The sequence below is a fragment of the Peromyscus californicus genome, unplaced genomic scaffold, assembly GCF_007827085.1.
Source record: "Peromyscus californicus insignis strain IS unplaced genomic scaffold, ASM782708v3 Scaffold_1__1_contigs__length_55948999, whole genome shotgun sequence".
NCBI classification, from domain to species: domain Eukaryota; kingdom Metazoa; phylum Chordata; class Mammalia; order Rodentia; family Cricetidae; genus Peromyscus; species Peromyscus californicus.
In genome coordinates, this window is record NW_026294492.1 from 19,709,365 (window position 1) to 19,730,554 (window position 21,190).

General features: G+C 41.8%; 2 protein-coding genes and 1 non-coding gene across 4 annotated transcripts in view; 1 reads left to right on the forward strand and 2 right to left on the reverse strand.

Annotated features, from left to right (window-relative positions):
- The window catches only part of Hadha (hydroxyacyl-CoA dehydrogenase trifunctional multienzyme complex subunit alpha), a 37,446-nt gene extending 32,307 nt beyond the window's left edge, over positions 1-5,139 (reverse strand). The window contains exon 1 of the mRNA XM_052746053.1: positions 4,912-5,139. Coding sequence (XP_052602013.1) covers positions 4,912-4,978 — 67 coding nt within the window. The 5' untranslated portion in view covers positions 4,979-5,139. The remainder of the gene's footprint in view (positions 1-4,911) is intronic.
- A 122-nt stretch (positions 5,140-5,261) lies between these two features.
- The window catches only part of Hadhb (hydroxyacyl-CoA dehydrogenase trifunctional multienzyme complex subunit beta), a 37,274-nt gene continuing 21,345 nt past the window's right edge, over positions 5,262-21,190 (forward strand). Inside the window, exons 1-5 of one of the 2 annotated variants that reach the window (XM_052746054.1) lie at positions 5,262-5,375; positions 14,447-14,521; positions 14,608-14,649; positions 17,442-17,541; positions 20,185-20,229. In XM_052746054.1, coding sequence (XP_052602014.1) covers positions 14,455-14,521; positions 14,608-14,649; positions 17,442-17,541; positions 20,185-20,229 — 254 coding nt within the window. In that variant the 5' untranslated portion in view covers positions 5,262-5,375; positions 14,447-14,454. Of the gene's footprint in view, positions 5,376-5,401; positions 5,421-14,446; positions 14,522-14,607; positions 14,650-17,441; positions 17,542-20,184; positions 20,230-21,190 lie in introns of those variants that run through there. The other variant, XM_052746055.1, reaches the window with a different exon arrangement.
- Positions 18,448-18,554, reverse strand: LOC128116117 (U6 spliceosomal RNA). The gene has a single exon (XR_008220377.1). It is a non-coding gene; the product is annotated as a U6 spliceosomal RNA (small nuclear RNA).

The following is a 21,190-nucleotide window of genomic DNA, read 5'->3' on the forward strand; positions in this document are numbered from 1 at the left end:
AGCCTAGAAGAACTTGTTATATAGATAAGGCTGGCCTTGAACTCACAGACATTCATCTGACAACAATGAAGGGTGTGCCTCACCATGCTTAGTGCTGAGGTTTATTGAACCCAGGGACACATGCTAGAGAAGTACCCTACCACTGAGTTACATCTAGTCCCCCCAAGACTATCTCTTAACTGACACTAGACATTTCAATAGTTTTTGAACGAGGCTAGCTGTATTCTGGTTGGCCATGATCAACTCTGTCTAGCTTAGTATATAATTCCTATCCTCCTGCCTTAGAGTGTGGGAAGTCCACTTGTCTTGCTGCTAAGGACTCTTCTGTCCAGAGTTCCTATTAAATTGCACTTCAGCAATCCTAGACCCGTCTTTCGTCAGTCTCATGATCTCCCCGCTGTAGCAGTCGGTTCTCACACTCCAGGACTAAGTTTTTCTGTAACAGTGATGATGATTGGATCTTCTGAGTACAAGCAGACAAAGGCTTGAGTCTACCCCGCTCCAAGCAAGCTCGAGGTGGCAAGCAGGTTGTTCTAGAGTGGCCCAGAGGCAACAGCCCCTAAATGCAGCTCATGGCCTCTTCAAAACACCCTTCCTTTCTCCTTCATCACGGTTCAAACCATCTCTTCCACATACCTCTTCAATCCCTCCCTCCTTTCTCCACACCATCCCAAACTTGCCCAATTATCCTAGGAAAGTTGTCTCTTTCCGTAGTTCAAAAAATAAAAACAAATCATCACTTACTTGATCAGGTGTTATACACCTAAACACCTGCATTCAGCCACCTTAAAGTAGTGGTTCTCAACCTGTGGGTCGAGACCTCATTGGGGCATATCGGATATTTACATTATGATTCATAACAGTAACAGAATTATAGTTATGAGGTAGCAATGAAAATAATTTTATGGTTGGGGGTCATCACAACATGAGGAACTGTATTAAAGGGTCACAGCATTAGGAAGGTTGAGAATCATCCCCCGAAAGTAGTATCAACTATTAGTTACTTCTTTCTTAATATTAGTTCTGATCTTCAACAAAATGTACATGGCTCTAAGCTTCCCCACAGAACTTTACCTTCAGATTTCAACTGTATGATCCTCCTCTTCCCTGCCTGCATTTTGGTCTTTAGTTATGATTTAGTGTTCTCATTGCTGCATTTGCAAACAAAGTTATAACAAATCTCTTCTAATATAATTTCAGTCATTACTCAACAAAAGTTTTTACAGTAACTTGACCCGTCATTCAGCTTTCTAGGACACTGGGGTAACAAGAAAAAGTAAAAGGTCTTAGGGCTGGAGAGATGGCTCAGGGGTTAAGAGCACTGGCTGCTCTTCCAGAGGTCCTGAGTTCAATTCCCAGCAACCACATGGTGGTTCACAGCCATCTGTAATGAGATCTGGTGCCCTCATCTGGACTGCAGGCATATATGCAGGCAGAACACTGTATACATAATAAATAAATCTTACAAAAAAAAAAAAAAAAGTAACAAGTCTTTCTTGGTGGAGCTTGCCTTCCAGGGCAGCAGAGGATATGGTACTGAGTCAGCTTCAGGGGACATAGATGAAGAGTTGAAAATAGCTCAGTGGTGGAGCGTTTGCCTAGCATGCACAAGGACCTAGGTTCAAGACCCGGTTCCGAAAAACAAATTGTAAAGCAGACATTCTATGGGAAAGGAGCATGGGATGATGGGTAATCTAACCAAGAATGAAGGACACTGGCGTAAGAATGGACTGACTGGAGTACAAGCAGGGAGGGAGTGGGTAGAAAACTAAGGACAGGAGTGACAGAATACAAACGCTGAAGCAAACCCAAAACCAACAAAGAAACCTAACCAGCCAAAACAAACCAACCTCCAAAACCAACACCACCCTACAAAAGCAGCATGGCGGCAACTTCATTCTGAGGTGAGATACTGCGAGGTAGCCATCCTGGCTAGAACTTGGGGTCCTTCTGCCTCCGTGGGATGCTGGGACCACAGGTACCTGTCATCACTCAGGGTCATCACTCAGGGCAGAGTCACTATCTTAAAACCAAATATTTGTGCTTTAAAGGTTGATGTTGCAAGCTGGGTGTGGTAGCACACCTCAGGGAGACAGAGGTAGGCAGATCACTAAGAGTTCCAGACCAGCCAGATCTATTGAGTGAGATTTTGTCTCTAAAAAATTTTTTTAAAATTAAATATATAAATACACACACACACACACACACACACACACACACACACACACACACACATTATTATAAAAAGAGTTGGTGCTCATTAGCCCATTGGTTAAGCCATTTTCATTCTTGTCGACTAACCTCTCTTTGGGGTAAACACACTCCCACACACTTACACAAAACCTCTTCCAAATCAACAGAGACAAAAAGCAAAGAGAAAGAACAGTAAATGCACAAACATGTAGGGGAAAAAAAAAAACCTAACCATAGTCAACCTAGTGGAGCTGAAGTCCATGCTAACTTTGCTTCTGGAATCCAGCCTCACCCCACGCCCAACAGCAAAGCTTATGCTACAGCCGCCGCCGGTGAACTTTAGCCTACATTCTCAGTGCCAGCAAAAGGGAAACCTTTGTCCTACTTTTCAATCACCTTCATATGTAACTCAAGAAAATAGCTACAAGATCACATAAAACTATAATCAGTGGAAAGACTTGGATTATGCACACAACTTTGAAAATGTTACTTTAGTTCATAGCAATTTACAGCTTTTTCAAAATCCAATGCTGGGACAAGGGATGGGATGGATTAAAGAAGCGAGAGTCAGATTCAAAAACACCACAATATCTACTAACTGCCTTTCATTTTCTGTAAAATCCTTCTACCACTTACATACTTGGGAATTAGAAAAGTAGGAATTAAACGGATATGAAGGTCAATTTGTGAGTTTTTATTTGAGAGTCATACTAGAGTGTTCTAAAACTTCAATAATTAGAAGGTTTACTCTTTTCCCAGGAAACGCCATAGTTCACTGGGCATTTGGCAATGCCTGCACACACCCTCAGGGTCAAGGACAGACCTGTTGAGTCTAGACTCTAAATGGCAAATCCGGTGTGCCATTTAAAACTGACTTTTTACATATTTTTTCAAAGTGTATAAGCTGCTATTAAAATAAACTGTTGTTATAACTGACTACACTTTCTTAATGAAAACATAATACAATTTATATATTAACATTTATGTTTCTATGTAGAAAGACAGGAAAATCTGGCTGTTAGCTTTTCATCAAATATGTAAAATGGATAGATTACTTTAAAAATTCTCATCTATATACAATCATTACTTTCAAGGGCTGAAAAATCAATAACATTTATTGAGAACTTATTCTCATGATAAGCGGTTTTATACCTAATGTAACTTCTTTAGACTTAACATGTAATTGACTCCATTTTACCAATGAGAAAAAGATGTTGAAATTAATTCCCAAGGTCACCAGAAGGTAAGAGACAGATTCAACCCATAAGTCAGAGTCCATATTTAATGCCTTTAATTGCTCCATCCTTCTCCTGCCAAAGAAAACATCTCTCATTCATTTTACAGACGAGAAAGCCCATTTAGATTAAAGCACTTGTCCAAAGTCACACAGCTAGCTACTGACTAGAAAACATGTGACCTGATCATCACTCCAGTGTTGGACCAGCTGCCAATCCATAAAAATACCTTACAACAAATGGAGGAGCATATATGATTTTTTCCCCCTAAAACTGTTAAAAATGTGTTAAGGAAAAAAATAGAAACTGCAAGGAAATGCAACCACGTGCAAACAGAAGACATAAAGATAACAATGCTTTTTCTTAATTCCTTCCCAATCATAACATCATTTCTTTCTTTTCTTTCTTTCTTTTTTTTTTAAAAAAAGACAGGGTCTCACTATGTAGCTCTGACTGGCCTGGAACTCACCATGTAGACCAGACAGGCCACACACTCCAAGATCCACCTAAGATTAAAAGTGAGAACCACTACGTCCGGGCCCATTCACTTTTTTTTTTTTTTTAAATTTGGTAGTGTGGTGGTAGTTTTAGCTGTTAAAAAAAAATTCGGTAAATTCACTTAATTAAATGTCTTGAGAGGTAAGAAAAGTAAATTATACCTGTACACTTTTGTGAGGAAATTTAAAGTGAATTCATATTGCAAATTAAAGTCTCAAGGTAGCTGGTATCAAGTATGATACGTAATAAGTTAAAGTTCCATTAGCCCTTACAGATTTGGGATGGCTGGGGAAAAACCGTTTTCTACCGCCACCCCTTTAACCCTTTCGCTACCAGTCTGACTCTGTATCGGCTGAAATAAGATTAGAAATAATTCTTAAAATAATCTAACATTTCGTTCCTCAAAAAAAAAATCAAGTTTTTCTAGTATTTTAAAAATATTTCTTCCCCTAAGTTGGAGAACCCTCCAGTTTCAATCTTCTATACATTCACACCAGGATTACTGAAAAGTGCGAGAGTTGAGCTCTCTGCAAAGATGGTTTTGACCGTAGCGATCAGGTAGTGGCAGTGATCTGTAAGGCTAGTCAATGCCACCGAGAAGCTTGACAGGTATCTCTAAAGGCGCCCAAGGTGCGGCAGAGCCTCAACGATGCGACAGAATGGGTGGGTCTCCGTCCTCCCGATCTAGCAGGGCCAAGACAATCGTTAAGGAAGACTAGAGGGGCGTGAGCGCAGGGCTACGGCAGAGTGAGTGGAAAGGACTCGGGAAAGCTAGGGAGAGCCTGACACCGCCGGAGTAGGGCGAGAGCAAGTGACAACCCCTTCGTAAGGACACAGGAAATGGGGTCCCGGGACAGTAACCACCGTTTCCAGGGGGCCCGGGAAAGGGGTGGGGAGGAGACAGTGAGGGGCAAACGCTGCTACCCGTCGCGCCCCAGCTCCTGCAGGCACTCCGAGACTCTCCCGAGCCCTCAGCCAGGCTCACCTCTGGAGCGGAGGATCCTGAAGGCAGAGAAGCGACTGAGACTGCCAATTGCCCGGGACGCCACCATCTTGAGCAGAAGAGGACGAAAGTAGAAATCTCTTCTAGCGGGGGGCAACGGAGACGAGGACTTTTCTTTTCTCGGCCCGTCCGGCAGGGCGCCCGATGCACTGCCTTACTAAAAAGTAGACTCTTGAGTAGTCGCCGGTCCTTCCCCCTTCCCTCTTGCTCCCAACTAATCGGGCCGAAAGGATGATTTCGTCTGAAGGAAGACCGAGGACCTTCGAGGACGGGGCGGAGTGTCTGACTTTCTAGTCAGGCGCTCAGCGGGCAGCCCGCGAGGCCGCGGTGCTCGCGGGCAGGCGGAGAGGGGTCCTTGCGGAACGGGAACCGCCTCTCGGCGAGGGCGGGCGCTTGTCATTCTGGACTTGACCTTGTTGGGAGCGGCGGCTTTCGCGGTCTCTGAGGTGCGGCGCGCGATTCGGCTTGCTTCTGACTTTCCCCGCAGACAGGTCCCACTTCCCCCCCCCCGACTCCTGTCGCCGGCACCCGCGGCCCCTTCCCTTCCCTTCCCTGTGAGGGTCGACGTCCCGGGAGCCGGACAGGCTGCGGAGTCCAGGCCTCCGGTGCCAACCGACTCCAGACGGGCGGCGGGTCGCCTTCTGGCGGAGCTCGCCGCGGCGGTGTCGCCTGTCTCCGCTTATCGCATCGGGTTTACGAACGGTTTGCGTGTGTGTGTGTGAAACGCTGGGCTGTGGCCGAGCGTTGTCGTTCCCCCTGCTTTACCCGTCTAGGCGGTCCCGCGGCTGTGGGGGTGGAGAACGCGTCATTAAGTGCGGGCCTCCAACCTGCTTGGTGAATCGGGATTCACGGGGCATTTTCTAGCCCGTTTTCCAAACCCGGCGGACACCTGGGCATCCCCGCCAAAGTAGCCGAGTAGCCGGAGTCGTTGAATCAGAGTGTGTGCACTGGTAGCCACAGGTGGTAGACCTAGACTTAGAGCCTTCTACTTCTAATTGAAAAGCTCTTCACGTCGCCTGCCTGTGGGTTGTGTGGTGTTTGCTTTGGTGCCGGAAAGATGGTGCTCAAGTCAACGGATGGGGTTCAAAAGAAAGTAAAGTCAGCTTCCCGTGCACTGCACCATTTTTTTTTTTTTTTTGTTTAATACCCTCTATCCCCACGTCTCGATCCTTTGCACTTTCGGTGATTTAACAGGCTCAGAAAGATGATATAAATTTCCTTCTTTGTGGTAAGCCCGGGATTCAAGCAGAAATGGTGTTCACTCGTTAACCGATTATTCTGCAAGAGAGGAAACAAGTAATGGCTGAAATGGCTATGGTAAGAAAGAAGGGAGCTTTCTGTTTTAAAGCTCAAGTCAGGCTAAGTCCTGCACCAGCAAGAATACTTTAAGCTGAAAACTAGACGACCACTTCGGAGTAAATTGCAAAAAGGAATCCTTCTGCCCATATAATCCTCTCTACTGCACCTAATTTCATATAACATTTGTTTAGATCAGTGGTGGGAAACTTTTTGTAAAGGGCCACCCGGGAAGCAGTTTCAGTTTTGTGAGCCCACTTTGTGCTCTGTCATAGTCTTCCTTCTGTGTTGCTTGCAGCTCTTTGATTTTTTTTGCTGTCCTGGGCATGGGACCCAGACCCTTGTGCATATTAAACACAAACTCAACTGCCGAGACACGCACACTCACATCCACACACACCCTTTTGCAACTCTTTGAAAAATGTAAAAACGGGCTAGGAATGTGCCTCCATGGTAGAGAGCTTGCTCAATGTTTCCTGGCTTCACTGTTGGTACTTAAAAAGAAAAACGTAAAGAAAAAAGAAAAATCCCTTTATTGAGGCGTTTGGGTTGTCCTTTGCTAATGCCTGATTTAAAGCACGTTTTTTTTTTGTCCCCTTCATTCTCAGTGAAATTAAAAGTTCCATCAAATAAAAAGTGTTTTTTTGATCCTCTGCACTTTAGTTCAAAGGCTTAGAGGAGAGCTATGTGTATTTATGTCATCACCCACTAATAGCAGACACATAAATAAGCCTTACTAGAGATCAGACAACATGTACCTGTATCTAGGTATGTATTTAATTATCTCAACAACTCTAAAAGTTGTCTACATTTTACTGAAGTCCAGAAACAGAAACATTGAGCAACTTGTTGAAGGTCCTACAGCTAGGGTGCAGCTAGGATTTGGACTTAGACCTTGGAGTCTGTTCTTAACTTCAATGTATAGTAACTGTTAAGTCACCCCAACTTGCTTTTTTGTTTGTTTGCTTGTCTGTTTTTTGAGACAGTATTTCTCTGTGTGGTTTTGGTGCCTGTCCTGGATCTCGCTCTGTAGACCAGGCTGGGCTCGAACTCAGAGATCCGCCTGGCTCTGCCTCCTGAGTGCTGGGACTAAAGGCGTGCACCACAACTGTCCGCCTCATCTTGTTTTTTTATGCTTTACCTACCGTCACTATTTAGACCAAACTGGCCTCAAACTTATAGAGATCTGTCTCCCTCTACCTCTTGAGCGCTGGGATTAAAGGCATTTACCACCGTGCCTGGCTGTATAATCTTATAGTAAGTCTCTAGTTGCATTTTCATTTAATACATATTATGAACATCTTTTCATGTCAGTACATACTTGTATATCTTGCTTCATTTTCTCCCAAACTGCTGAATATTCATGATAGATTTATGATATAACTATTTCTGTCAATTCCTATTTAGGTTAGTTCCAACTATAAGTAATAGTATAATGAGCATTTTGAGTATTCCTATAGAGATCAATTAGAGGAATTAATGGACTCAGGAATTCAATGGTAGAATATGCCTGTAATCCTAGTACTTAGTAGGCAGTAGGTTCAAGGCCACCCTGGGTTATATAGTAAATACCAGTCCAGCCAAGGCTGCACACTTAGTTCCTGTCTAAAAAAACTAAAAAAAAAAGCAAATTAATTTGCTTTTTGATGGTAACATATGCCTGTAATCCCAGCACCTAGAAGGCTGATTAATTTAGGAAGATTATGAGTTTTTGGAGAGCCTAGGATAACAAAGTCAGACCTTGTCTCAAAATAAAATTGAAAATTATGTTTGCATTTTGATAACTAGAAAAAGGCCTTAGCAATTTATTCTTGTATGATTGGAAAGTCAATCTAGTTAGATTGCTTCTTATCACAACCATATATTTAGTTTTCATTTGTCTGATAATCCCAGAATTGTGTCTTGCTTTATATTTTATTTATTTCTTTGAGATGGGCTCACTATGTACTTCAGTTCCATGCACTATGTCGAGCTGGTTTTTATGAATCCCCCTGCTGGAGATGGAATTTAGCCACTGGCTTGCTTTAAAACACATTTTTTAAAAGGTATTTTTTGGGGGCTGGAGAGGGGGGCTCAGCAGTTAAGAGCACTTGCTGCACTTGGCAGAGGATCCAAGTTGGAGTCTCAGCACCCCTGATGGGCAGCTCACAACCACCTGTAGCTTCAGTTCCATGGTCTTAAATACCTTATTCTAGCTTCCATGGGCACTCATAGAGATGCAAACACATAAATAAAAAATAAAAAAATCTTTAAAGATTTCTTTTTTTGTTAGTGTAACTCTTAATTCTATTGATTGATTGATGCTGGGGATCAAACAAAACTCTGCCTTTGAGCTGTACTCCAAGGCCCTGACATTTAATTTCTTATGTGAACTGCTTATTTATTCATTTTTACTTGTGGTCTCCATAGCAGACAGGAACCTGTTTGGTTGCAAATAATAGAAAATTCAATTAAATTTAGGGATTTATTAGCTCCTGGACCATCAGTGAGTGGGTTTCAGATAGAATCTGACCAGGGCTACTGTTTTTTGTTTTTTCATAAACTTTTCAGTTCTGTCTTCTTCTGGTGTTGGCTTTGTTCTTAGGTAGCATTGTTAATACTTGCAAAGCTACAGCCATGGCAGAATTTGGAAGGACGTGTTTTAGAACTGCAGGCAGAGAACTTGAGGATTAGACCAAGTAAAGCAGCCCTACATCGGTACCCATGGTCAAGGCGCGGTGCTGAGTAGGCCTGTCACCTGAACCTTTAATCCCTGTAGCAAATAAGATTACTCTGATTGGTTCAATCCCATGTAAACCTCACTTACAACTGCATTGTATAGAAATGCATGCTAGAGCAAAATATAGATTAAAAAATTACAGATTTTTTCCCTTTAAATTTGAAACAAGCTCTTTATGAATTGTACTAACCCTTTTTTGCTTTATATGTTACAAATTTTTATTTAAATGTATTCTTTGCTTTTTAACTCAATTTTAGTATTTTTTTATTGTGTATAGGTTTAAAATACTTTAGTAATCAGATATGTTAACTCTTGATTTATGGCTTCTAGATCTTCCTCATCTAATGGGAGATGGCTTCATCTAATAGGTGTTTGCTGTGCGAGCATGAAAACTGAGTCCCCGTAAGCTAGGGTAAAAGAAGCTGGATATGTAGCTTTGTGGATCTGTAATCATAGTGCTGGTGGAGAGAAGAGAATCTAGGGATTGCTGTCCAGCCAGACCAACCAGTTAATTGACAAACGCAAGCTTTAATGAGAGACCGTATCTCAGAAAGTAAGGTGAAGAAGTGATTGACCTCTAACCTCCACTTCCATGTACACACACATGCACACACATATTCTCTGATCTTTTTGTTTTGAGACAGAGTCTCACTATGTAGCTCTGGCTGGCCTAGAACTTACTGTGTAGACCAGGCTGACTTCAAAATCATAGAGATCTGCCTGCCTCTACTCGAAGTGCTGGGATTAAAGGCATGTGCCATATTGCTGAACTCTGGTATTTTTATATTTTTAAATGTTTTTAGATCTTTTATCTACATGACATTTTAAAAAAAATTTATGGTGTGAACTATGGATGGACCTTATTTTTTTCCAAGTGATTAGTCATTTCCCAGTAAATATATTGATCAAGCCATCTTTCCTCCATTTACTTTAAACACTATATTATGTATTATATTATGACATCTTACATCTTTAGGTATGCTTGTCATAAGATATTGTCATAAGATTTCTGAGGGTCAAGAATCTGGGCTACTTGGCAGGATGGAGTTTCTTAGGAGGTTGTCGTCAGCACGTTGGATGGGTGGCAGTCATCTGAAGGCTTTCCTGTGCCAGAGGATCAGCTTCCAAGCTCACTCACATGGCCATTGGCAGGAAGCATCAATATACAGGCCTCTCCAGAAAGCCAGTGACTTTCTAGCTGGCTTCCCTGGGAGTGATCTGAGAGATGAAGACAGAAACTGCACTATTTCTCCTAGCTTGATTTCAGAAGCCATGCATCCCTTCTGACACAGAGCAGTGCAGTGGGGGAGGCAGTCACAGAGTACAAAAGCCAGGAGGAGGATACTGAGGTCAGCATCCTTAGAGGCTGGAGGCTGGCCACTACAACCATCCTTGGAAACCGTAAGTTTCTTATTTACTTAAGTAAAAACATGTTTAAAAAGTAAGACAGTGAGGTAGCTCCATGGGTAAAAGCTCCTGCCACCAAGCCAGAGGACCTGACTTGAATCATGGAACCTCTTGGTAGAAGGAAAGCTCTAACTCCCACAGGTCATCCAGTGACCTCTACATGTGTGCTGTGGTACATGCTCACCACACCCCAGCTAACAATTACTATTTTTTATTAACATTTATTTGGGGGGAGGCCCATGGCACTCATGTGGAAGTCAGAAGACATCTTATAGGAGTTTGCTGTGGTCCTGGAACCTGTGTGCAGTTTGGGACCTGGAACCCTGTCTAGGGGCAGTGAGGGAATGAAGAAAGGACAAACACTGAAGAAATGACAGGCGTGTACAGAAAAGCTGGGGTCAGGTGGGGTGTGCACACCTCTGGAGTGACATCTACCACTAGAACTTGGAACCTCGTCATGTCTAGTATGTACAGCACAGGGGGAGGGGCTAGCTTGTCTGCGAAGGAGGTATCTGTAGGAGGTGTCTGTTGGTAAAATTGTCTCAGGCTGTAAACGTCCAGGAGAGGAAGCTGTGGTTCCTAGTTTTTGTACCCTCTGGTCACTTCATTACATTGGACTCCTCCTTACCACCTGCCCCAAGGAAAGCTTTGCCATCCCTCTGAGTCTCCCCAGGGCAGGCTTTACCATTCTTATGGGGCTAAGGCATTAGAGCCTTTGGCATGGCTGTGTTGATGTCAACAATACACATTCATTTTAGGACACTACTCACTTAGGGCTTCCTCTGCTCACTGGAGGAATTGGTTCTCTCCTTCCATAATACCAGTCCTGAGGATCAAACCCAGGTCCTCATGCTTGATGGCAAGCACCTTTACCTGCTAAGCCGTCTCACCAGCCCCTAACAATTATTATTATTTTTTTAATTCTTTTTAGTTTTGTTTGTGTGTTTTGCCTGCATGTATGTATGTGCTCCACCTATGTGCTTGGTGCCCATGGAGGTCAGAAGAGGAGGTCAGATCTCTTAGAACTGGAGATATGAATGATTGTGAGCCACGATGTAGGTTTTAATAACCAAACGCAGATCCTCTGTAAGAGCAACTAGCACTCTTAACCAATAAGTCATCTCTCTAGCCCCATCCTCAAAATTATTTCTTTGTTCGTTTGTTTGTTTTTGTGATAGCGTCTCACTATGTAGCCCTGGCTGACTAGGAACTTAATATGTAGACCAGACTGCCCTTGAACTTACAGAAATCTACCTCTGCCAGGATTAAAGACATGTGCCACCATGCTCTGCCTAAGAATTGTTTTTAACATTGTCCTCTAGGTGTATTTTAATGTTATTCAAGGAAATATAAATATTTTTCCCTCTTTTAATAGGTGATAGCATGCAATACACACAAACAAAAACTTATTTTTACGTATATGGGTATTTTGCCTGCATGTTTGTCTATGCAAGACTATGTGCTTGATGTTCGCAGAGGACAGAAGAGAGTGTTGGGTGTCCTGGGACTGGAGTTACAGACTGTTGTGAGCTTCCAGATCCTCTGGAAGAACAGCAAGTGTTCTTAACCTTTGAGCCATCTCTCCAGCTCTTATTTTCTTATACAGCATTGCGCTGATTGCTATGGTATGGCTTACTTAACCAATTCCCTATTTGTTATTATTCTAATCTTTTTTATTATAGTGACAATCAGTACAGGTCATGTGCATAATATCTGTCATATAAGTCCATGGAAGTGGAATTGTTAGAGCAAAAGTTAAGTGAACATACACTGTTGGAAGGTAATTCCAAATTGCCCAGCATAGAGTTTGCACCAGTTCACAGCCTTGGTGCAATGAGTGTTTGTACATATACTGCCCACACAGTATAGATCAAACCTTTGGGCTTTTGCTAGTTTAACAGATAATTATATCTCTATGGTTTTAATCTGAATCCTCTTATGAGTGGAGCAGAGAAAGGCCCTCCCCCACCACCACCGTGTGTGTGTGTGTGTGTGTGTGTGTGTGTGTGTGTGTGTGTGTGTGTGTGTGTGTGTTTTGTGGTGTGTCTCTGTGGCCTTGTGTGCATGCAGGTTGATGTTGAGTGTCTTTATCTCTTTCCACCTTTATCGGGGACTTTGGGGGTCCAGCCCCTCGATAGTCCCCTCCCAGGGTCCAGGAAGAATCTACAACCAGCTGATAATTAATCTTTGATGAAAAGAAATGAATCTATGTACATGAGACTCCTAGTTCATACACTTTATTAATTCTGTGATAGTTCTCTCTCTACACAGCTTCTATTCTGCTCTCATGTCCAGCTCCTTTCTTGCTTGATTTCTCTATATTTATCTACTGTCCCCCTCTAGGTTCTATCTTAATTCCTTCATCTAGTTCTGTCCCTTCTAGGTTCTCATCCATCTAGTTCTTTCCCCTATCAGCTCCTCTTCCATCTCCTTCTCTCTCATCTTGTTCTTCCTCATCTTGTTCTTCTCCATCTGGCTCTTCCTCATCTTCCATCTTGTTCCTCTAGTCCTCTCTTCTAGCCCTTCAATCTAGTTCTTCCCCATCTCAGTTTGTTCCTCTCAAGTTCTTACCCATCTAGTTCTTCCATTCTCTTTTCTCTTCTCTCCCTCTGCCCTGGAAGTCCCGGTATATAAAGGGAGGGTCCGAGCTAAATTGTGTAAAGCTATTACTTAATGCCCACCTCTCTTAGTCGGTGTCTCCTTGTTGAATTTACCTTAAGTCAGGAGACTTGCCTGTGGACTGCTATCATTGTTAGTCCTTGAAAGTTGGATGCCCCCTTGGACGGTGTCTCCTTGTGGAATTTAAATCAGGAGACTTGCAAGTGGGCTGTTATCATTGTTATCCTCGGAAGTTGGGCGCCCACCTGGGTGGTGTTTCCTGTAGTCCTTGAAAGTGGCTAAGGGAGATAATCTGATTCCAGAGAAAGCCTTTCCTGAGGCTGTTCTCCAAATACCTGGAATGTGTATGTCCAGAGAGTGATCAGTCCACACTGTTAGTCCTTCTTAGGGAAAAGTCAATTGTGGCTTTTTATGTGGGTTCTGGGGAGCTGAACCACGTTCCTTGTACTTGTATGGTAGGCACTTTACTGACTGAGCCGTCACCCCAGCCTCCTTTTTCATACATTGAAGAGCCCTTTGTATTTCCTTTCTTATGAGCAATCTATTCATATCTTGTGCCCGTTTATTTTCTGTTTTCTTCATATTGATTTGTAAGAACTCATTGTTAGGACTTTGACCTTTTTCCCTAAGTTGGCATTGTCAATATATTTAAAATATTACAAATTTCTAATTTAAAAAGTATTTTTGGTATAATATTATGCTTAGGAAAAAGTTGGAAGTATAGTACTACAGTAATTTTTCTAGGAGGCTAGAGAAATGGCTCAGTGTTGAGAACACTGGCTATTCAAGAAGTCCCAGATTCGATTCCCAACACAGTATGGTGACTAGCAACCTATAAACACTGTTCCAGAGGACCTAACTGTTTCTTCTAGACTCTGGGTAGTGCACAGACAAACAGGCAAAACACTCATCCACATAAAATAAAAATTAAAAGTGTTTCTATTAGCAGTTGAAAATAAATTGCTGACTTGATAGTATTTCGCTATCTCTGAATATTTTAGTATGAATCCCATTCAAATACCAACATTCCATAAAGCCTTCTACATATTCAGAACACAACCTTCAAAATCAGAAGGATAACTCTGGTGATTTCCTGGGCATGCTCTGCAGTGTCTCTGCTGCTTTGGTTTGAATAAGAAAGGCACAAACTCCAAGGCTAGACTGCCTGGGTTCAGATTCAAGCTTTGCCACTTACTGGTAGTCGGTCTTTAGGCAAGTCACTCAATCTCTGTTTTACTTTCCTAATCTCTTAGTAAGGATATACTGTTCATTGTGAGGAATAGACATTAGTGCTTAGAACAGTTGTTTGTACAATGGCAAAGCTATGTCAATATAGTTATAATATTACTAGAAAGAAAAGAATAGTTGATAATGGTATTTTATGGTGGCTGTGGATGAACTCATTAGAGTTCATAGACTGTGTACAATACAAATTGCTGAAGTAACCCAAGACATACTTTGTTCTTTTCTTTGTAGATTTCAGAATGACTACCATCTTGACTTCCACTTTTAAAAACCTTTCTACTACATCAAAATGGGCCCTCAGATTTTGTAAGTTCAATTTTTCTTTCTTTTTTTAAGTTTAGATTTATAAACATTGTGCATAGCTATTAAATGATACACACTTTTTTTTCCAGCTGTAAGACCTCTGAGCTGTTCCCAGCTACGATCTGCCCCAGGTACAGTAATTTTAAAACAAATATTTCTCCATTAAATGTTACAATTCTGTATTTGTGAATTCTGAGTGAAACTCAAACTCATATGTTAATTCTTCCCCTTTTATGATCAACATGAGTATCATTATTACCTTCAAATAAAATATGTCTGGTCAATCAATAACATTACTTTGGGCTTAAGATGATAAGAGAAGGCTGCTTCCTGGGCCTTGGCGCTTAGAGAGTCCTGAAGGTTCCATAAACTCTGCTGGGTCAGGTTCTGTAGCCTCTGGCTGTCAGTCCTGGAAAAGATTAGTTTACACACTGTCTTGAAACCATTGTGAGCCCCATGTTAACTTTTGCAATTTGTAGTTAGTGGTAGGCTTCTCTGTTAAATATCTTCTTATCTCGTCTCAAGAGGATCTGTTTCTGAAATAGAGGTAACTGGGGAAATTAGTAAATAAAGGAAGATGTTTAGCTATCATGAAATGAAAGAATAGGGAAATTCATTGATTCAATGGGGTTATGTAGGTCCTCAATGAAACCCAATGAATTAGGCTTCTTCACTGTTGAAAAATCACTGATAGGTGCAAAAATTCCCTGACAGATTGTCAAAAATTTTTTCCTCCTTATCTGGACTTTCTATTGACTTGTTTCTGATTTATTATATAATATATAACTTGTGCAATGGTTTCATAAAAAAAGTACCATCTAGGATCAGGATGTGTATACTCTGTTCTAGTTCGGCATCTTTTTGGCCAGTGTGGTCTTGAAATGACATCTCTATGTTTTAGTTTCCTTCTCTAAAAAGAAAAATATGATTGCCAACCTTACATAGATGTGAACATATCTCTAAGTTCTTTAAGCACTGGGAATATAGCTCAGTGGTAGAGCTCCTACCTAGCATGTTCAAGGCCCTGAGTCAATTCCCACCCTATACTGGGGGAAAAGATCAAAATCACAACAAATTTGAGGTTGGAGATACAGGTCAATGGTGGAACACTTGCCTAGCACACTGTCTTCAACCCACCACCACCACCACAGCAGCAACAACAGCAAACAAACAAACAAAAGCTCTTTGTAAACTAAAGTCAGTATGTTTGTGGTGGTATTATTTTTCCACAGTATTCTTAGACATCTGTTGCCTAATCTCAACTAGAGAAGTACATTTTCTAGAGCCTCTAAATTTTAACCAGAATATAAATTTCTGTTGTCTCCACAAAGAATAATAAAGGATAATTCCTTCCTGACTTATGTCACCTTTCCCCTAATTTAAATGTTCACTCAGGCTTTTGCTTTGCACAGTCACCCACGTAGACCTGACCCTTGCCAAGTAGTAGAAAGTCATTCTGGTGGCAACAGAGAAGTCATTTTTCAGGCATTTAGACTATTCTCTGTTGTCCCGTAGCCATTTTTAGTGTGTTATTTTTTCTTCCTAACTATGGTGGTAGGCTCTGAAAGTCATGAGACTTAAGCCTTTTTGTGTCCCCAGTGTCCAAGAGTATCTTCTAAGTGATTTGTGTTAACACTGATATTGATAACGGCACAAAAAGACACCGGATAAGCAGAGGAATGTGACCAGCGGTTTTAGGGTAGGGAAGGGCATATGCCTGTGCCAAGCAGTCATTTGAGTGTTGCTGCTTGACAGGCTGTTTGAAGAAATGGGAGCAAAGGATTACAAGATTTATTGGTGTTCTGTCATCTCATGAACCATGTCTGCTGGAAATTTTGGCTGATTTGATGATTATACTTTTGTTTCTCTGTGCCCTTTCCCTGGCCTTTCATCTCATCTCTGTATGTCTTTTTACTCGTTCTTTTCTTTGCTCTCAGGGTTTGTGCTATCCCATAACTAGCTTGCAGTTGACTTCAGTTTACCGTTGTCTTGGTTCTTTTTATGGCATCTTTTCAGCCTCTGCTAATGGGTATTTCTTACCACGTTTCTTTACTTGGATTCTTACCAAAGAGGATCTGGCCTGGCACAGTTTATCACTTGTTTGCAGATGACCCGAATAACTAATTGCTATGGTTTATGGAGTCTGAGTGTGCACCCCAAAAGGTCATGAGCTGGACGTTTGGGCCTTGTGGTAGTACTGAGAGGTAGTAGAACCTTTAAGAAATGGTACCTAACCTGGTTGTGGTGGCACACGCTTGTAATCCCAGCACTGGAGAGGCTTAAGTAGTAGTAGTGTTAAGAGTTTGAGGCCAACCTGTGCTACATTGTGAATTTGATATGTAGCAGTACCCTCTGTGTTTTTGTTTTGCTTTGTTTTGTTTTTTTTTAAAGGTGACCTCGAAAGGAAAGTAATTTGGTCATTGGTATGAGGAGGCATCGACCTTTGAGAGTGATTGTTTGAGTGAGACCACCCGTGTGCTTGTCCTCTTCTGCACATAGACATTTTTCTCCCTGCTTCTTTGCTGTGTTATGTTTAGCTTTGTAATAACATAACCAAGTAGACCTTCACCCAGACCTCAGCATACATCATGTAGTTAGTTTAGATTCCTTAGTGTCCAGCCTCCAGTATTTTGTTGTAGAAAAAAAAATGGTGCTAATATATACTAGTCAACTACTTAGTTGGTTTGTTGGTGGGCCTGGCATACCCCCTCTGAATCTGATCTGTTTGTGCCTTGGACTTAGAGTTATGACCATGTATGACTGCCATTGGCAGGGACTATAAACAGGACAACTCTTTTTAAAGGAGACTGTAAGAGAGAGCAAGCATAGCAAAATGTATCTAAGCAAGTGCACCACTAGAGCTACCTCCCTATCCCTGATTTCATATATTTTAATTAAAAGTTCTTTGAACTTTATCTTAAAGCTGTCCAGACAAAGTCAAAGAAGACCTTAGCAAAACCCAATGTGAAGAATATCGTGGTGGTGGAAGGTGTCCGCATTCCGTTTCTGCTGTCAGGCACTTCGTAAGTATGAAATGGTCATGTTGGTCGTTTCTCTTTAAGGGACTGTTTGAAGTAGTCTTTGTAGGTAACAATACCATTAGTGGGAGACCATAGGGAGAGTACTTGTATAAAGTCCATATAGAACAAGTCAAATCAGTGTAATATATAGTGGCAAGATATTTTATCCCTTCTCATAAACGAGTTTGCCATGGTATATGCTGAAATAGCCCTGATTGAAAGTCCAGTGTAGATCCAGATAGCATCTTTTCCAATAAGGCTGTCTTTTTCTTTTCTGGAACATTATTTCTGTAGGCACAGTTTGTGCTGAGGATGGCCTGTGAAAATTCTGAAATGCTGAGAACCTACTGCTTCGGTCCTGAACATGACAAGACTTGGAGCTGACACAGCTGATCCAAATGCCTCTCGTAGCTCCACCCCGAGTATTTTGGACCAGCCTGATAATTTCTCAGAATCAAACAGCTGCTTTTCTTAGGCTTTTCTATCCTCTAAGTGAGATTCAGTCTATACAAAAGCTGAGAATGAACTCTACTAATTAAGTTCAAACACTTAGCTCTGTCTGTTTAGATTGTGTTAGTTTGTTAATATTTCTGTTTTGGACAGGCAGTCTCTAACATTAAAAACTTACTGAGGAATTTTAGGCTCCAGTTTAAAAACAGTGAGGCCTATTTATATATTCACATAGAAGATTTGACATCTTGAAGATACATTACCTTTAACAGGCAAGGCATAGGCTGGAGAGATGGCTCAGTCGTTAAGAGCACTGGCTGCCCTTTGAGAGGACCCAGGTTCAATTTCCAGCACCATCATGGCAGCTTAAGACTCTCTGTAACTCCAGTTCCAGGGGATCCAAAACAGACATACATGCAAACAAAGTACCAAATGCATGTAAAATAAAAATAATTAAAAAAAAATATGGAATGCTTCACAAATTTGCGTGTCATCCTTGTGCAGGGGCCATGCTAATCTTGTCTGTATCATTCCAATTTTAGTGTATGTGCTGCCGAAGTGAGCACATAAAAATAAATTTTAAAAATGCAAGGCATTGTATGATAATGAGTATTCAGAGACGGGTAATGCCTGGGGGGCGCTCACCAACCTAAGACAGAAAGAGCACCTGTGTGGCCTGGGCAGGTGTCTCCATGTCGGGTAAGGTGACCTACTGACATCCCACGCAACCTAAGTCAGAAGCTCATTTTTTAGTAAAAGGGGGACCTGTAGGGTCCTGGCCCCCGTTTTGGGTAGCTGTTGCCTTGCTTGCTGACCTTGACCTTGATATCCTCCCTATGCTAATTCCCTGCTGGGTTCCACCCTCCTGAATGCTTAAGGGAAGTTCCTTGTCTGTGTATCCTGCGTAATGGGCAGTTAACAGCTTAGATGCAAGATTGTAAAACATCGGTAGCGAACTTCTGCCCTCCGGGGTTCTCTCATTGTGCTGTAAGCCTGTATTTAAGACCTCCTCCCTCCTTCAATAAACGGCATTGGGCATTAAAAAAAAAAAATGCAAGGCATAAAGGAGCTAGTGAGATGCTCAGTGGGTAAAGGTGCTTGCTCCCAAACCCGATGACACAAGTACAATCCCTGGAAAGCAGGAGAACTGACTGCTACAAGCTGTCCATGACTTCCCCAAATGTCTGAGCTCACAACACCAAATGTAAAAAAAAAAAAGACTTAAGCAGAGCATCATGTGTAATGTAGAAGGAAGAGGAGGGAGAAGAGCAGGAAGGCTGGGCTTAGTGACGCCAACAGAAAGTAGTAGCTCTATAGTGGAGAAAACTGACAGGTACCATCTGGACCAAATGCTCAAGTTGACATCACCAGTAATGACTCATCCCAATAGGAAACAATGAGAAGAGCACCTTGCCTCCAATCTCAGGTGTCAAAAGTGTCAACGTCTTCAGCATCAATGAGAGAGTGGGAAACTATCACAGTTTAGAGGCGGCTGAGCCATTGTCACAATCAGATGCTACGTGTCACTGTGGGTTAGACCCTGGAGCAGGAAAAGGACGGTCATAGAAAACTGGTGAGAAGCCGGGCGGCGGTGGTGGCACACACCTTTAATCCCAGCACTTGGGAGGCAGAGTCAGGTGGATCTCGGTGAGTTCGAGGCCAGCCTGGTCTACAGAGTGAGATCCAGGACAGGTACCAAAACTACACAGAGAAGAAACCCTGTCTGGAGAAAAGCAAAAAGAAAAAAAGAAAGAAAAAAAAAAAGCAGTCATTCCCTGCCCCCCCCCCCCAAGCTCTCAAAAGAAGGTTAGTTTTAAGGAATTTTAACCCATGCCCAGCTGTTTGGTGTTTTTGAGACAGGGTCTCCTGCTGTAGCTGGTCTGGCCTGGAATTTGTGAGCATTCCTCCTCCAGCCTTGGCCTCCCAGGTGCTGGGATCATAGGCTAGAGCACGATGCACAGCTAGAACATGTATTTTGGCAGCTACTCAGCAAGTTCTGTTGGAGTTTAGGGCTTGTCAGGTTTTTAAGGTGACAGTCACACTGTTTCTTCATTGGAACTGATGGACTGACTTGGATAGTAAATTAGTTGCATTTTCATCGGTGTATATTAGATAATCTGTATGTCTTTCAAAAATAACTTCAAATTTGTTGAAACTCTAGGCTTTTGGTTTAAATTATTTGTTTTCTTTTCCCAGCTATAAAGACCTAATGCCACATGACTTGGCTAGAGCTGCACTTTCGTAAGTAAATGAAGTTTCCTGTTCTTTCATTGAAAATGTTTTTCTGGTTTTTGCATTTGAAGTAGCATGTTCTGTAGAACTTTTCATGTCTAGGATATCTTAAACTTTATATGGCAAGAAGCAATTTTTTTTTCCTTTTGGTTTTTCAAGACAAGGTTTTTCTGTGTAGCCCTGGCTGTCTTGGAACTACTCTGTAGACCAAACTGGCCTCGAACTCACAGGGATCCACCTGCCTCTACCTTCCAAGTGCTGGGATTAAAGGCATATGCCATCACCACCTGGCTGCAAGAAGCAATATTAACTAGCTTTTACAAGTTTTTTTTTTTAAAAGACTCTGACTGACCTGAAACTCACTATAGACCAGACAGGCCTTGAACTCAGGGATTCCTCTACCTCTGCCTCTCAATTGCTGGGATTAAAGGTGTGTGCCACAATAAGATTAAATTGTATTTTTATCTTATATGTTAAATTTGAACAGCTTTGATTGGAAGGCATCTTTATTTTGCAAGCTTAGCACATAGCATCTTGACATGACTCTCTCTCTCTCTCTCTCTCTCTCTCTCTCTCTCTCTCTCTCTCTATATATATATATATATATATATATATACATACATACATACATATACACATACATACATATTTATTTTGGTGGTGATGTGGATGGTGTTTATTATAGTATTCTCAGGCTGGCCTGGAACTCATTATGTAGGCCAAGCTGGCTTCAAATTCATGGCAATCCTCCTGCTTCATTTATATACATGGAGGCAAATAATACTCATACACAGATAATACTCATATACATAAGATAAAAATTTTAAAAAGCCCCAAACTTGAAGGTTTATGTGCAAACCAAGTAAAGATTTTAAATTAGATGTAATGAAATGAAATTGAGATGGATGAATACTTTGGTGTGGTCATAAAATGTATGGCTGTGTCTACGTAAGACACTCTCTGTCTAAAT